The following is a 17,898-nucleotide window of genomic DNA, read 5'->3' as shown; positions in this document are numbered from 1 at the left end:
GAAGATACAAGACACAGGCTAGAAGATAGAAGATTCAGATCCTTGCAGATTCTAGGGGTCCAATGGTCCAAAGGATGCTGGGACATCCCCTCCAGGGTAAAGGACAAATTACTCAGCCATCAGAAAGGACGAGTACCTACTATTTGCACTGACATAGATGGGACTGGAGGGTATTATGCTAAGAGAAGTCAGTCAAGCAGAGAAAGACAATTATCATATGGTTTCACTCATAGGGAGAACATTAGGAATAGCACAGAGGACCATAGGGGAAGGGAAGGAAAACTGAATTGGAAGTAATCAGAGAGGGAGACAAACCATGAGAGACTCTAGACTCCAGGAAACTGAGGGTTAAAGAAGGGAGGGGAGAGTGGGGATGGGGGTAACTGGATGATAGGTATTAAGGAGGTCATGGGCTGTGATGAGCACTGGGTGTTATACACAACTAATGAATCATTGAACACTACATTAAAAACTAATGATGTGGGGCGCCTGGGTGGCTCAGTGGGTTAAGCCTCTGCCTTCGGCTCAGGTCATGATCTCAGGTCCTGGGATCGAGCCCCACATCGGGTTCTCTGCTCAGCGGGGAGCCTGCTTCCCTTCCTCTCTCTCTGCTTGCCTCTCTGCCTGCTTGTGATTTCTCTCTGTCAAATAAATAAATAAAATCTTTAAAAAAATTAAAAACAAACAAACAAACAAAACTAATGATGTACTATATGTTGGCTAACTGAACATAGACCGAAAAAAAAAAAAAAAGGACAAGTTACTGAACTTGCACCCTCTACCATTAAGAAAGAGGTATAGCATGTTGGTGGCTTTGGCTTTTGAAAGTCGAATACTGCTCTCACCCATTTGTGGGGAGACTTGGAAGGGTACTAGTTTCAAATAGAGTCCAGGGCAGAGACGGCTGTGCTCCAGGTTCAGGCTGTGACATAAGCTGCCCTGCTGCTCAGCTGATTACATGACAGATTATCCGTTGATACTAGAGATACCTGAGGTAGGACACTGTGTAGCATCTCTGGCAAGTATTAATAGAACAGATCTAAGTTCGGAGCAAAGTCATGCCTTCTCATTATTTGAAAAGCAACTCCTGGCATGCCTCTGTATTCATCAGAAACTAAAAATCTGATGTCAAGTGATTAACTGGAGCTGTCCATCATGCAATAGGTATTATCAGATTCACCAAATCGTAAGGTCAGATAGCAGATAGTCATAGTAGTCATCCATTGTTTGATGGAAATGATGCATTTGGAACCAAGACTGAGTTAGTCCAGAGGGCATGTGTAAATTGCATGGACAGGTAGACTAGATTCCCCCTACCATTTACCTCTCTTGCACTAATGTATCTCCTTCAACCTATTGCTAAGATCTCATGGGAAATTCCCTATGATCAGATGTATCAGTTATTTATTGCTACAGTAATGCCACAAAATAATCAAAAAAATCTTTATGAGAATCAACAATGAACATTTATTATTCATACATCTAAGGGCAGCTGGGAATAGGCTAGGCATATGTTCTGGTCTTGGCTGGGATTGCTCACATTTTAAGCTTGGCTGCGGGGTGACTGGAACAACTTAGCTCTGCTCCACATATCTTTCATTTTTTGCCAGACTATCCCAGTCATATTCTTATGTCAGTGGCAGAGGTATAAGAGAAGGCAAGACCAATCATCCAAGTATTCTTCAAGCCTCTGCTTGGATCATATTTGCTAACATTCTATTGGTCCAAAGCAAAACCACATGGCTAAGTACAGAGGCAAAAGGTGAGGCAGAATGCTCCACTCAGAGTAGGAAGGCAACGAAAAATTATATGGGAAAAGGCATGGAGAGAGGAGAGGTGAGGAACTGAAGCACTTTTTAAAAAATATTAACATGCCAGGTGACAGAGAAGGAAAAAGTAGGCCTTGTTCATGGATGGACCAGCTTGCTATGTGGGTGTGAGCCAACAATGGCTGGCTTCTATACTACTGTCTCTCTCAGAGGAAGTGATAGAGATCAGTGGTGAGGGAAAAATCTTCCTGATGGACAGAGCTTCAAACAGTACACTTGGTCATCCATGCTGACAAAGACATGGCTTGAGTTAAGAATAAAAAAAGTGTTTTTGATTATGGCAAAATGTGCACATTTTTGTATCGTGGAATGTCAGTGAGAGAACATTCACATGAGAAAGCAGAGATCAGGCACACAGGATGATTCCAATAGATTTCAGCCCTTCTTTTCCGTAACCACTCCAGGCTTGCACAACAAACCCATGAATAGTATTCATGGTGACAGAGATGGAGGCTAGGCATGTGATGGGCCCAAAAGCTTGGGTTTTTTCTCATTAAGGACGATCTAGTTACTACTACTATTGAAAAGTGATCTGTCATAAGCAAAGACCAACGATTTGGTACTATCCCTTTGCTGAAATCAACTAGCTACTTGGTAACAAGTTGTGTGCATTAATTTCCTTCCACCCCAACAGAGGAAGTAATTCAGTCCATAGTAATCAATTTGTACTCTTAATATAGGCTTGCCCTCCTTTCCAGCAGTACCTCTGCCATCATTACTATCTTAGAATCTAGGATGCCTATTACCAACACAGTATCCTGCATTACGTTGCCTTACACCAAGGAACTATTTTATAGCAAATGAACATCAACGATTAGATCAATGAACCTACACATACAGTATTATCCAGAAGCAGTTTATCTAGGAGAACAATGGCCAGCTTAGGCATCAGCTCAGGTATAACATCCTGTAGGATTAAGGTCCTATTTTCCAGGACATGATACATGTACTATACCAATGGCCAGTATATGATGCCATGTCTCCAAATGCAAGGTGCAGGAACCAAGAGGACAGAAATAGGATTGGCCTTTCTTACCACCATTCCAAGTGAGCTACTTGTAGAATGTGTTTCCCATTCCTACTACCTTAAGCTTTGTTGGATTAGAGGTCCTGCATCCTGACAGGGTAAAGGGAAGAAGCTGGCACACTTCCACCAGAAGGCATTGTAAGGATTCCACAAAACTGAAGCTACAGCTGCCACCTGGTCCTGTTGGGCTGCTCATGTCTATGGGACAACAAGCAAGAAAGGGGAATTAATATGTTGGTTAACAAGAAAAGCTAGGAATGTGACTACAAAATGAAACAGTGAGGCTGTGTCCGGAACTCGGGTGATTCACTGGGGGCATGTCTTGGTGCTTCCAAGGCTGGTGAGAACAGCAAACAACTATGATAATCATAAACTTAAAAAGGGCAAAGTAATCAAGACCCTAGATCCCTGAAGGGATGAAGATCTGGTTCACTCTAGCAGTCAACCAAACTAGACCAGCTGAATTTCTGGCAGAGAGCAAGGAAAACCTCAAATGGGGGGTGGAGGAAGGAGATAATGAATATATTTTGGCCTTGGGTTCAGTAATAACAGGAACTATAGCTTGTTTAATCTTTCTCGGTAGTCTTTTTATAGAATGTGGCTGAGCACCACCTTGAAGACTCGATGACAGAGTGGATTTAACATGGGACTCAAGCAGTTCTGCATAGGCAAGAACTATTGAGCAACAAACACCTCTTTTGCCCAACATCACATCCTCTTAACTTCTGCTATAAGCCACAACTGCACTTCACAGTTCTGAGCTCAGACTTGTCCTTTTTTTTGCTAGTGAAATTCCACCACAAGTGTGAGCCATACATCTTTTTCTTTTCTCTTCTGAGTCCTTTTTCAATGTTGGGAAAGCCCACCATCCCACACAAAAGTATAGCCCGGAAGTGTGGGGTTAGTCAATGCTCCTGGAGGCAGCTTTCAACTAATGGAGATGGAAACTGGTTAATAATTATCCTATCTATATTAGGTGCGCATTTATGGGAGGCATTTTGAAAGCTCCTCAGGTCTTAGAGCCCAAAATGGCAACTTTAATAATATACTTTTGTAAGGGTTTTCTTCCTCTTGCTCTTCCTGTTCTCTCACTTCTGCATCCTGTGATTACCTCACAAATGACATACTTACACCCAAGTCCTTTTCTCAGGGTCTGCTTTCAGGTGGGCTAAACCATTAATCAAATGCATTTATATATCTTTTCATGTAAGTATTTTAGAAATTACCTGCATTGTGTAGTAGAGGTGAGGTGAGGAGAGCATTTAAAATTTTTTTTTTTTTTCTGTTTAGGCAATAAAAGAGTTGATCACATGACGCTTACTCACTCTGAAACACATTTCAACTACCTTTAATTCAATTTCTACCTGATAATAAATATTCTAAGAATATCTGACACTTTAATAGTGTAGGAAATAATGGACAAGTGGTGAAAAGCCCTATATGCTAATAAATATGACCAATAAATTCCAAATTCATACTTTCTATGACATATAAGCTTCAAGTTGTCACAGAAAATTTAAATCTGGTATTAGTCTCTGCCAAAAACTTCCTTAGCCACTCTTACAATACAAATGCACATAATACTTTTCATGTTAAAATAGTCACAGAAATTGAATAACTCACTTAGTCAAATTCACCTTTTTTGCATTGAGTCTATTTTTGATTGGCAACTCACATTGGGTTCATTTTCAATGCTCACCGCATCCCTGAAATATCCCACCTTAGTATTTGTAGCACTAATAGGACTTTATTTAAGTTATTCTATTTTTCAGTCACAGCCCTGTGTTTTGGTAACAAGACATAATGCCAGGTTATAAATTCTTTCTTTCTTTATTTATTTTAACATAGAGAAAGTTTGGTGGTGGATATATGGTCATTTGATGTTTTTATGACTAAAAGTTCAAGGTCAGGTTCTCTTTCTTATAGAATGTAAATGTATACCTACACATGTATATGTAACTGTTATCAAAATTAAGCTTAGTCACTAAAAGAAGATTCACTGTCTGAACTTTCTTCTGTAATTTTTTCACTTTCACCATCAGGCACTGGAGCATCTGGCCTTCTGAAAGAGAAGGGAACAATTTTTGAAGGTTTTACCGTTGAAAAATGAGTTTGCTACCTGTAAATCTGGTTCATCCTAGAATATTACTACTAATAAATCTGCCAAGCCTGTGTCCTTAACTGAGAGAGTCTCCTGCTCTCCACAGCATGCTTCTCCAGCACTGTTTTTCTTGCCAGTCCTTACAAAGCATGCTACTTCAGCACTTTCTGCTTCTCATTTCCATGGAGACCCAAGTACAGACAGAGATGCGATGTCTAAAGGCAGGCATGCCCAGTGCTACATCTCTGTGGCCTCCAGGAGTACAGGAGGTGCAGAGAAACGAAAGCTAGAAATGGGAAGAAAAGAAAATCTTCATGTTCCAGGAAAGCTGCAGAAAGGAATTTAAAAATGGAAGAGAGTGAAAAGAATGACTATTAAGAAACACAAACAATATGGAAATTTTGCAGGGTAGAAGAGGGCCTGGTAAAAGAAGTTTCCTAGTGTTTGTTGAATATTTTCACTTATACTTTATCTTCATCGAATGAATATAAAAAGTATGAGTTGGCAAAAATGTCTCAAAGGTTCCCTAGGCACAACAAGTAGATATGAAAATGATTAAACTCCAACTTCGCAGGGATAGATTATAATAAATCAAATGAAATTTTAATGGTGTAATCAAAATAATCAACTAGATAGGCTCTATAGCGTTTGTTAGTAAATCATCTAATCAATATGGTAATACTATCATTAAGCAAGTAAAGTATACTTCTGGCAGAAATTAAGAGGGAAAGGAAAAATGATACAGCTCTTCTGTCTTAATAACCGAAAACTACCAGACTCTCTGATTTTTATTCAAGAATTAGGACACCAACCAATAAAACTCTTCTTTGCCACAAGTAAAATTGCTATTACTCAAAATAAAAAATGTACAATCTACCATATTTACATTAGTTATTAAAAATTATGGCTGATTTTTGGCTTGTGTTTTTTAATATTATATCTGTCATGCTACAAAACAGAGAAATGCTGGCATTGCTCCCAGCAATGGATCAAACATAAACCCACTCGCTCTGCTGTACAATTTAAGATTATGACTTAGAGGAAGTCACATGTACTCAATACAGTAAACTTTAAATCAGTTTTGACTGATATTCCATCTGCCTAAAATACTAACACAAGACCACAGTCTTCAATGCTCTCCATAGAAACAAGAACTCTAGGAGTAGTGGGCATGAGTACCGGACATATTTTCCAAATAAATTTCTCTTTGCTATACAGGTGATTTCTCACCGTGTTTACTTTGCTAAAAAGGAAGAAAATTACCAGAGGTAATTATTTGAGTACTATATCAAATTATATCTATGGATGGGCGCCTGGGTGGCTCAGTGGGTTAAGCCGCTGCCTTCTGCTTAGGTCATGATCTCAGGGTCCTGGGATCAAGTCCCGCATCGGGCTCTCTGCTCAGCGGGGAGCCTGCTTCTCTCTCTCTCTCTGCCTGCCTCTCTATCTACTTGTGATCTCTCTCTGTCAAATAAATAAATAAAAATCTTTAAAAAAAATTATATCTATGGCAGCTCAAACAAATAAAATAATGTATAAAATGTCTCCAAAATAAATCATACTTAAGGTCAAAAGCAGCTTAAGCCTAGGAGGAGTTGAAATAATACACTTAATTTATATGTGTAGCCATTTTTTAATACATGTGATCATCACAGCTGTAGAGTATAGTGGTTAAGAACACAGATTCTGTAGTCAGACTGCTTCGATTCAAATCCCAGTCTTGCTACATATTTGAGCAACTTTGGGGAAGCTAGGTAACCACTCTGGATCCAACTAATTGATTGGATTGTTATAATGATTAAAGTGAATTATTATATGTAAAGCATATCAAATAATATTTGGCACATAGTAATATATTATATAAATGCTATCTTGTATCATTATCATCATCATCATCATCATCATCATCACCGTCATGATTATCATCATCACATACCCACTATTTTGCCAGGAACTGTGTTAGGTGCTGGAGATACAAAAATGAATGAAAAATCTTCCTGCCCTGAAGAAGCTGATATTTTAGGGGGATATTTCAGAGGGAAACAGAAATGCAAATTATTATTATATAGTGTGATATACATGAATACAGATGTAGTAACTATGCTTATGTGAAAAGAAAAAAGTAATTCGCTTTACGAGGTTTGGTCAAAAAAGATTCCAGAGAAGTGGAGATATTTGTGAAGGGTATTAGGTTATGAGTAGGAGTTCCCCAGAAACAGAAAAGATGGGAATAAGTGGGGATGAGAGGGTTCTGAATAAAGAAAAAAAATGAGAATTCATGTTGCATTTGGGAACTGTAGGTCATTTGGGAGCCACAGTAGAAGGTAATTTTTGTTAAAATTTGGTGACATTAGACCATTTGGCAGGAGCAATAGGTATGGGAATTTCCTTCCTTTTTAAGGATGAATAATATTCCTTTGTATGCACATACTACATTTTGTTTATCAATTCACCTCTGGGTGGGCATTTGGGTTGTTTCCACCTTTGGCCTACTATGAATAATGCTACTTGAATCTGGTACACAAATACATGCTTGAGTCCCTGCTTTCACTTCTTTTGGGTATATACCCAGAAGTGGAATTGCTCTACCATATAATAATTCTATGCTTAATTTCTTGAGGAACTGCAATATTGTTTTCCATAGTAGCTACATTATTTTACATTCCCACCAACAGGGTACAAGGGCTCCATTTTCTTTGTATCTTTGCCAATACTTGTTATTGTTTGTCTTCATTCATTTAAAAATAAATTTTAGGTTACTTTGACTTGGAATTGCTAGAAAGGCAAAAGAAAAAGCACATATTCGTCCTCTTTGGATATAGAAAAGAGAAAAATTTCAAGATATCTGAATCAAAGAGGTAATGTATATAAAAATATTTTATAAGTTAAAAAGCTTTACAGAAAAGTTCACAATAAAGCTTAAAACAATACCATCATTTCCAGACTGAATAATCATATTTGGGGGACAAAATTTTGGCTTTTTATGTTATGATCAGAATTGCTATTGCTTGATCCTATATATATGGACCTGTTTTTCATGCTAAGAAGTTTTTTTAAAAGATTTTTTTTTTCATATATTCATTTGAGAGAGAGAGTGCGAGCAAGAGAGCATGAGAAATGGGTGGGGTCAGAGGGAGAGGTAGAAGCAGACTCCCTGTTGAGCAGGGAGCCCCATCATGGGGCTCAATCCCAGGAACCTGCAATCATGACCTGAGATGGAGTTGTTTAAGCAACTGAGCAACCCAGGTGCCCTCATGCAAAGAAGTTTTAAAGACACTTCAGTCCAAAACATATGGGATACAGCAAAGGCGGTCCTAAGGGGGAAATACATAGCCATCCAAGCCTCCCTCAAAAAAATCGAAAAATTCAGAATACACCAGCTGTCTCTACACCTTAAAGAACTGGAGAATCAACAACAAATTAAACCAATTCCACACACAAGAAGGGAAATAATCAAGATTAGAGCAGAGATCAATGAGGTAGAAACTAGAGATACAGCAGAACGTATCAATGAAACTAGAAGCTGGTTTTTTGAAAGAATCAATAAGATCAATAAACCACTGGCCACACTAATCCAAAAGAAAAGAGAGAAAGCTCAAATTAATAAAATTATGAATGAAAAGGGAGAGATCACAACTAACACCAAGGAAGTAGAAACAATCATCAGAAGTTTTTATCAACAGTTATATGCCAATAAGTTAATCAACCTAGATGAAATGGATGCATTCCTGGAAAACTATAAACTCCCAAAATTGAACCAGGAAGAAATTGACAACCTGAATACACCAATATCTAGTAACGAGACTGAAGCAGTGATCAAAATCCTCCCAAAAAACAAGAGCCCAGGACCTGACAGATTCCCTGGAGAATTCTACCAAACTTTCAAAGAAGAAATAACACCTATTCTCCTGAAGCTGTTTCAAAAAATTGAAGCAGAAGGAAAACTTCCCGACTCTTTTTATGAAGCAAGCATTACCTTGATCCCCAAACCAGGCAAAGACCACACCAAAAAGGAGAATTTCAGACCAATATCACTGATGAATATGGATGCTAAGATTCTCAACAAGATCCTAGCAAACAGGATCCAGCAGCACATTAAAAAGATTATCCACCATGACTATGTGGGATTCATCCCTGGGTTACAAGGATGGTTCAACATTCGCAAATCAATCAATGTGATAGAACAAATCAATAAGAGAAGAGAGAAGAACCACATGGTCCTCTCAATTGATGCAGAAAAAGCATTTGACAAAATCCAGCATCTGCTCCTGATTAAAACGCTTCAGACTATAGGGATAGAGGGAACATTCCTGAACTTCATAGAATCTATCTATGAAAGACCCACAGCAAATATCATCCTCAATGGGAAAAAGCTCACAGCCTTCCCGCTGAGATCAGGAACACGACAAGGATGCCCACTCTCACCACTCTTGTTCAACATAGTATTAGAAGTCCTAGCAACAGCAATCAGACAACAAAGAGAAATAAAAGGTATCCAAATTGGCAATGAAGAAGTCAAACTCTCTCTTTGCAGATGACATGATACTTTATATGGAAAACCCAAAAGACTCCACCCCCAAACTACTAGAACTCATACAACAATTCAGTAACGTGGCAGGATACAAAGTCAATGTACAGAAATCAGTGGCTTCCTTATACACTAACAATGAAAATACAGAAAGGGAAATTAGAGGATCGATTCCATTTACTATAGCACCACAAGAACCATAAGATACCTGGGAATAAACTTAACCAAAGAGGTAAAGTTTATGTACTTGAGAAACTACACTCATGAAAGAAATTGAAGAAGACACAAAAAGATGGAAGACCGTTCCATGCTCTTGGATTGGAAGAATAAACATGTTAAAATGTCTATACTGCCTAGAGCAATCTATACTTTTAATGCCATTCCGATCAAAATCCACCAGTATTTTTCGAAGAGCTGGAGGAAATAATCCTAAAATTCCTATGGAATCAGAAGAGACCCCGAATTGCTAAGGAAATACTGAAAAACAAAAATAAAACTGGCAGCATCACATTACCTGATTTCAAGCTTTACTACAAAGCTGTGATCACCAAGACAGCATGGTACTGGCATAAAAACAGACACATAGACCAGTGGAACAGAGTAGAGAGCCCAGATATGGACCTTCAACTCTATGGTCAAATAATCTTCAACAAAGCAGAAAAAAATATACAGTGGAAAAAAGACAGTTTCTTCAATAAATGGTGCTGGGAAAATTGAACAGCTATATGTAGAAGAATGAAACTCGACCATTCTCTTAAACCATACATAAAGATAAACTCGAAATGGATAAAAGACCTCAACGTGAGACAGGAATCCATCAGAATCCTAGAGGAGAACATAGGCAGTAACCTCTTCGATATCAGCCACAGCAACTTCTTTCAAGATATGTCTCCAAAGGCAAAGGAAACAAAAACGAAAATGAACTTTGGGGACTTCATCAAGATCAAAAGCTTCTGCACAGCAAAGGAAACAGTCAACAAAACAAAGAGGCAACCCACGGAATGGGAGAAGATATCTGCAAATGACAGTACAGACAAAAGGTTGATATCCAGGATCTATAAAGAACTTCTCAAACTTACATACAAAACAGATATTCATATTAAAAAATGGGCAAAAGATATGAACAGACATTTCTCCAATGAAGACATACAAATGGCTATCAGACACATGAAAAAATGTTCATCATCACTAGCCATCAGGGAGATTCAAATTAAAACCACATTGAGATACCACCTTACACCAGTTAGAATGGCCAAAATTAGGAAGACAGGAAACAGCGTGTGTTGGAGACGATGTGGAGAAAGGGGAACCCTCTTACACTGTTGGTGGGAATGCAAGTTGGTGCAGCCACTTTGGAGAACAGTGTGGAGTTTCCTTAAGAAATTAAAAATAGAGCTTCCCATGACCCTGCAATTGCACTACTGGGTATTTACCCCAAAGATACAGATGTAGTGAAAAGAAGGGCCATCTGTACCCCAATGTTTATAGCAGCAATGGCCACGGTCGCCAAACTGTGGAAAGAACCAAGATGCTCTTCAACGGACGAATGGATAAGGAAGATGTTGTCCATATACATTATGGAGTATTATGCCTCCATCAGAAAGGACGAATACCCAACTTTTGTGTCAACATGGATGGGACTGGAAGAGATTATGCTGAGTGAAGTAAGTCAAGCAGAGAGAGTCAATTATCATATGGTTTCACTTATTTGTGGAGCATAACAAATAACATGGAGGACATAGGGAGATGGAGAGGAGAAAGCAGTTGAGGAAAATTGGAAGGGGAGGTAAACCATGAGAGACTATGGACTCTGAAAAACAACCTGAGGGTTTTGAAGGGGTGGGGGGTGGGAGGTTGGGGGAGCCAAGTGGTGGGTATTATGGAGGGCATGTATTGCATGGAGCACTGGGTGTGGTGCAAAAACAATGAATTCTGTTATGCTGAAAAGAAATTAAAAAAAAAACTGACACACAAAAAAAGATATGTCTGAAAAAGTTGCTATCTTAAAGTACTGGGCTAAAGCTTAGTTTCTCAAAATTCAATGGATTCATTATTAAAATGTGAAGATGAGGACTTTGTAACAGTTTCTCAGTGTCCTAAATATATGAGTATCACTAAAAAAGAGTTAATCAGCAAAATGTAGAAACACATATAAAGTCAGAGTACAAGGTGCTTGGGTGGCTCAGTCATTAAGAGTTTGGTTTCAGCTCAGGTCATGATCCCAGGATCCTGGGATGGAGCCCCACACATCAGGCTCGCTGCTCATCAGGAAGCCTACTTCTCCCCACCCTCTCCCCTGCTTGTGTCCCTCTCTCGCTGTGTCTCTGTCAAATAAATAAATAAAATCTTTTAAAAATAAATAAAAAAAGTCAGAGTACATTCATGATGTATCATTGTACATTTTTTAAAAATCTCAATCTTTAGTGGTTACACAATAAAAAACACTATTTTGGTACCTACATTTTAATAATCATACTTAAATAATTTGTGGCACCAAGATTATCCAAAAGGTCTTAAAAAAAAAAAGATTTTATTTATATAATTGACACGGAGAGTGCACAAACAAGGGGACCGGCAGGTGGAGGGAGAGGGAGAAGCAGGCTCTCTGCTGAGCAAGGCGCCTGATATGAGGCTAGGTCCCAGAACCTGGGATCATGACCTGAGCCTAAGGCAGCAGCTTAACCAAATGAGCCACCCAGGTGCCCCATATAAAAGTCTTAATAAAAACAAAATTTTTAAAACTTTAACTTTAAACTCATTACTTAGTCTAAGTATCTTTTAAAATGAGTTTTTCAACTCACTTATTAAAGTTACTAAGGCTGACTTCAACAAAAAATGAGCCAAAATTCAGAAAGGAAAGGAGAAGGAAGAACTAAATATACACCAATCATTACACAGATGCTGTATGCTTGTTCTTTTTGATGATACTCACCTTTCTCCCATTTATGTGAATCAAATAAGGATGTCAACCACAATTCCTGCTGCCCCCATTCTTTCCCAGTACCCTTCCTTGTTTCAGTCACATAATCCAGGACTGGCCAGTTATTAAGCATTTCTTCCCCTGGGAAGAGAGACTGATTCAAGGGAGGGCACATGACCCAATCAGGGCTAATCAGAATGTTTCCCTAGAAATGAGCTATGATATTCCACACTTGATGTCATTCAATTAGCAAATCTAACAATATTAAAGCCTTCATAAGTGCTAATTCCTTGGCTCCAAGGAGCAAGATCAATTACATTGGAGAGAAGTGAATTATTATGCCAAGGAGTAAAGTTGGAATGAGGTGCTAGGAAAGTGAGAACACCAGCCAGCCAGACAACAAGAACAGATGACACTAAACTCCTAGATCCTGTCCTACTTAGACTTTTTAGCTATGTGAATCAATAACTTCCCTTTCGGAGCTAGTTTGAGTTGGTTTCTGCAATTCTGAACATGACAAGAGTCCTAAACTACAAATATCATTGGTTTGATTTGTGTTCATTAAAGAGATATTTATATTTGTGTTTAAAACCACAGTCACTTTAGAAAAGGACATAAAAAACATAAACATACTTTGGGAAAACATTTATTTATGTAGATAAATAGTTTAAAAATATTTTTTATTTTCTTTAAATTTAAAACCATTAAATTTAAGGCAGATTAAGTGACAAAAGCAGTTAGTAAAAATATTGCTGAGTACATTATGGGAAGAGAGTACAGTAGTTATCATTCAAATCACTTTTCAATATTGACTACAGCACACATAAACTTATAATGTCACATGATCCTGTTGTCACATGATCCTATTGTCAATTGTCAGAACACTGATCCTGTTCTGTCATAGTTCTATGCAAGGGCAACACGTGGTCTTACAAGAAAGAGCAAAACACTAAATCTTGAGCCAAGACTATACTGACTATAAATAAAAAGACTTCTGGGTGGTTATAAAAATGACAATTTAGACTTTGATATCATAGTAACTAGTAAGATTTATTTCAGCATTACATATATTCAAACTATATGCACTTTGGTCTTTCCCTTCTGAATGCCCATCAACACAGGTATATCCTGTAGTTTGTTGTGGTACACAGCAAACAATGTCATACCTAATACTATATATTAGAAGGAAAGAAAGAAAGAAAGAAAGATTGATCTCCCAGAAAAGACTGGTTTTTGCTATTTATCTTGGGGTCCTTTACTTCCCACAGCTGCTCCCTTATCTTTTGCTCACTAGTCATTGGCAGACCACAATGCTTTTTAATACCATCTCTTTAATATTTCTATTATTTCTCTCTCTTGTGATCAAAGTCTCCAACTCTGGACCAATAATTTGATATATATATTTTTTTTCTGTCCTGTACTTAGCCAGTCTGCCAGCCAGTGGTTGAGAAGTGATAATCACATTGAATGGGACTCCAGCTCAGTAAGAATTAAAAAATGGAAGCAGAAAAACTATCTTTGGAATTGTTCAGTTAGGAAATTGAAGTCTATCCTATCCCCAACCAGCCAAAGCCCAAACTTTAATCCATTATGTTGTTGAATAGCAGGAGGCAGACAAAGATGACTGGCAGATAAGGAATTCTTTTAGAGGGTGGAACATCCCTTCAATATAATTAAAAGAAAGTTTCTTGGTTTCTAGTATCCTTTTGGTTACCACTAATAAACTCCATCTTGTGAAAATGATAAGTAGGCTGAGGTGGTTACTTTTATTTCTGGCAACCATAACTGTGATCATTCCACAGTCTGCGAGGAAGGTATAAATGTCTTTCGAATAAATATCCTCAGAACAAATGCCAACTGAACTGGTTCAGTTCAAAGTCTGCACAATAGCTTGACTCAATTATATGCTTTCATCAGCCAAATCAATATACTACACCCACTTAAATCAATGGATACATCATCCAAACAGAAAATTTATAAGGAACCATCAGCCTTAAATGACACATTAGGCCAGATGGACTTAATTGATATAAAGAACACTCCATCCAAAAGCAGCAGAATATCCATGCTTCTCAAGTGTACATGAACAGATCACATATCAGGTCATAAAAATCTCAATAAATTCAAGAAGACTGAAATTTTATCAAGCATCCTCTTCACTCATAATAGTATGAAAGTAGAACCAATTACAAAAATTACTGGAAAAACTATAAAAATATAGAGATTAACAACATGCTACTGAGCAACCCAGACACAAAAGAAAACAGAAATATGACACACCAAAATCTATAGGATGTAGCAAAAGCAATTCGAAGAGGGATGATCATAGTAATATAGGCCTACCACAAGAAAAAAAACAAAAATCTCAAATAAACCATCTACCTTCTCACTGAAAAGAGCTAAAAAAAGTAGAAAAAGTGAAACTTAAAGTCAGCTGAAGGAAGGAAATATTAAAGATCAGAATGGAACTAAAAGTATAAACTGACAATAGAAAAGATCAATGAAATTAAGAGATGGTTCTCTAGAAAAGATAAGTAATTTACAAGACTTGAGCTAGACTAACAAAGAATAAGAGACTGGGCTCTAATAGAATCAGAAAGGGAAGACGAGAAGTTACAACTGACATCACAAAAATAGAAAGGATCATAAAACACTACTATGAAAAATTACCAAAAAATTGGACAACCTAGAAGAAATGAATAAATTCCCAGAAATAGGCAATCTTCAAGACTGAAGAAATAGAAAATCTAAATAAACCAATTACTAGAAAGAAGACTGAATCAGTAATCAAAACTTCCCAACAAAGTCCAAGACTAGACAGCTTTACTCATGGTTATTTCTACCAAACAAAGATTTAACACCTATCCTTCTCAAACTCTTAAAAAAAAAAAAAAAAATCTGAAAAGGAGGGAATGCTTCCAAACTTATTTTAAGAGGCTGGCATTACCCTAACAGCAAACAAGGACACCACACACACATGCAGACATACTTACATTACAGGCTAACATGCCCTGATGAAAACAGATGCAAAGATCTTCAACAAAATATTAACACACTGAATTCAATAATACATCAAAAGGATCATGATCAAGTGGGGTTTATTCCAGGGATGCAAGAATGGTTCAATATCCACAAATAAATCAATGTGATAGGCCACACTAACAAAATGAAGGACAAAAATCATACCATCATCTCAATAAATGCATAAAAAGCATGTGCCAAAAATTAACCACTTATGATAAAAACTATGAATGAAGTAGGTACAAATGGACACATGTCAACATAATAAGGGCGATATATAACAAACCCACAGCTAACATCAGTCAATACTGAAAACCTGAAAGCTCTTCCTCTAAAATTAGGAATAAGACAAAGATACCCACTATCCTCACTTTTATTCAACATAGTATTGAAAGTCCTAGCCACAACAATTAGGCCAGGAAAAAAAAAAATAAAAGGCATCAAACTGTAAAGAAACTGATGAGCACTAGGTGCTATACTTAACTAATGAATCACTGAACACTACATCAAAAACTAATTATGTACTCTACAGTGGCTACCTGAACATAGTAATAAAAAAGAAAAAACTGTCACTATTTGCATATAACATGATACTATACATAGAAAACTCAAACAATAGCACCAAAAAAACCCTGTTAGAACTAATAAATGAATTCAGTAAAGTAGTAGGATACAAAATCAACATATGGCAATTTGTGGTATTTCTATAATCTAATAATAAATTATGAGAAAGAGAAATTAGGAAAATAATCCTATTCACAATTTTATCAAAAAGAATAAAATACCTAGAAATAACTATAAATAGGTGAAACTTTTAAGGAGGTGAAAGACCTGTATACTGAAAACAGTAAGATACTGATGAAAAAAATTGAAGAAGACACAAATAAATGGAAAGATATCCCATGCTCATGGACTGGAAGAATTAATATTATTAAAATGTCCCTACTACCCAAAGCATTCTACAGATTCAATCTAATCCCTGACAAAATTCCAATGGCCTTTGAGAAAAAATAATTCCAAAATTTGTATGGAACCAAACCCTAATTGCCAAAGCAATCTCGAGAAAGAACAAAACTAAAGGTATCATGCTGCAATTTCAAACCATAGCACAAAGCTATAATAATAAAAGCAGTATCACAGAGATTGAAGGGACAGAACTGACAGCCCAGAACTAAACCCACACATATATATGGACAATCAATTTATGAGGAAGGACTGAACATACAAAGGAGAAAAGATAGTCTCTTCAATAAATATGTTGAAAAAACTGGACAACCACATGCGAAAGAATGAAACTAGGCCACTAGGTTATACCACAAAAAATTAACTCAAAGTGGCTTGAAGATTTGAATGTAAGACCTGAAACCATAAAATTCTTAGAAGGAAACATGCAATAAGCTGCTTGATATTGGTCTTAGTGATATTTTTATGGATCTGACTCCAAAAATAAGGGAAACAAAAGTAAAAATAAATAAATGGGATTACATCAAACTAAAAATCTCCTGCACAGCAAAAGAAACCATCATCAAAATGAAAAGGCAACCAACTCAACGGGAGAAGATTTTTGCAAATCATATATCCGACAAAGGGATTAATACCTAAAATTCATAAAACCCAACAAGAACAAATAACCTGATTAAAAAATAGGCAAAGAATCTGAATAGACAGTTTCCCAAAAAAGACATACAGATGACCAATAGGTACATGAAAAGATCTTCAACATCACTAATTATTAGAGAAATGCAAATCAAAACCACAATGAGTTTCACCTCTCACTGGATAGAATGAGTACTACTGAAAGACAAGAAATAACAAGTGTTGGTTAGGATGTGGAGAAAAGGTAACCCTCATATACTCTTGGTGGGAATGCAACTTGGTATAGCCACTGTGGAAAACAGTATGAAGGTTCCTTAAAAAATTAAGAATAGAACTACTTAACGTCTGGGTATTTATTTATTTTTAAGATTTTATTTATTTATTTGAGAGAGAGAGCACAAGCAGGGAGGAGGGGGAAAGGCAGAAAAGCAGGCTCCCTACTGAGCAGGGAGTCCATGCGGGGCTCAATCCCAGGCCCCTGGGATCATGACTGGACCCAAAGGCAGACACTTAACTGACTGAGCCACCCAGCTGCCCCTGACTTCTGGGCATTTATCCAAAGAATACAAAAATGCTGATTTACAAAGATATTTCTACCCCAGTGTTCATACAGTATTATATATAATCATCAAGAAATGGAAACAACCTAAATGTCCATCACTGGATGGATAGTTAAAGAAGTTGTGGTACACACACACACACACACACACACACACACACACAATAAAGAGGTTGGAGAGGTATGTCAGAGTGATTCAGTCTCTGCAGAGAGCAGGTGTCTTCTAGAAGCTGCGAGTGGATGCCTTCTCCCTGAGGGTCTCCAGAAATAATGTGGACTTGCTGACACCTTGATTTTGGCCTGGAGAGACCCAGTTT

General features: G+C 37.4%; 1 protein-coding gene across 7 annotated transcripts in view; it reads right to left on the bottom strand.

The window, feature by feature from the left end:
- Positions 1-17,898, bottom strand: part of WASHC3 (WASH complex subunit 3) — a 132,874-nt gene that overhangs the window by 70,737 nt on the left and 44,239 nt on the right. For 2 of the 7 annotated variants that reach the window (XM_046011095.1, XM_046011096.1), the window contains exon 7: positions 4,663-4,918. The exons of the other annotated variants lie outside the window; for them this stretch is intronic. In XM_046011095.1, the coding sequence (XP_045867051.1) occupies positions 4,834-4,918 (85 nt within the window). In that variant the 3' untranslated portion in view covers positions 4,663-4,833. Of the gene's footprint in view, positions 1-4,662; positions 4,919-17,898 lie in introns of those variants that run through there. 7 annotated transcript variants of the gene reach the window in all.

This window comes from Meles meles, chromosome 7 (assembly GCF_922984935.1).
Source record: "Meles meles chromosome 7, mMelMel3.1 paternal haplotype, whole genome shotgun sequence".
NCBI classification, from domain to species: domain Eukaryota; kingdom Metazoa; phylum Chordata; class Mammalia; order Carnivora; family Mustelidae; genus Meles; species Meles meles.
Note: the sequence above shows the minus strand (reverse complement) of the source record. Positions and strands in the feature narration are given on the sequence as shown.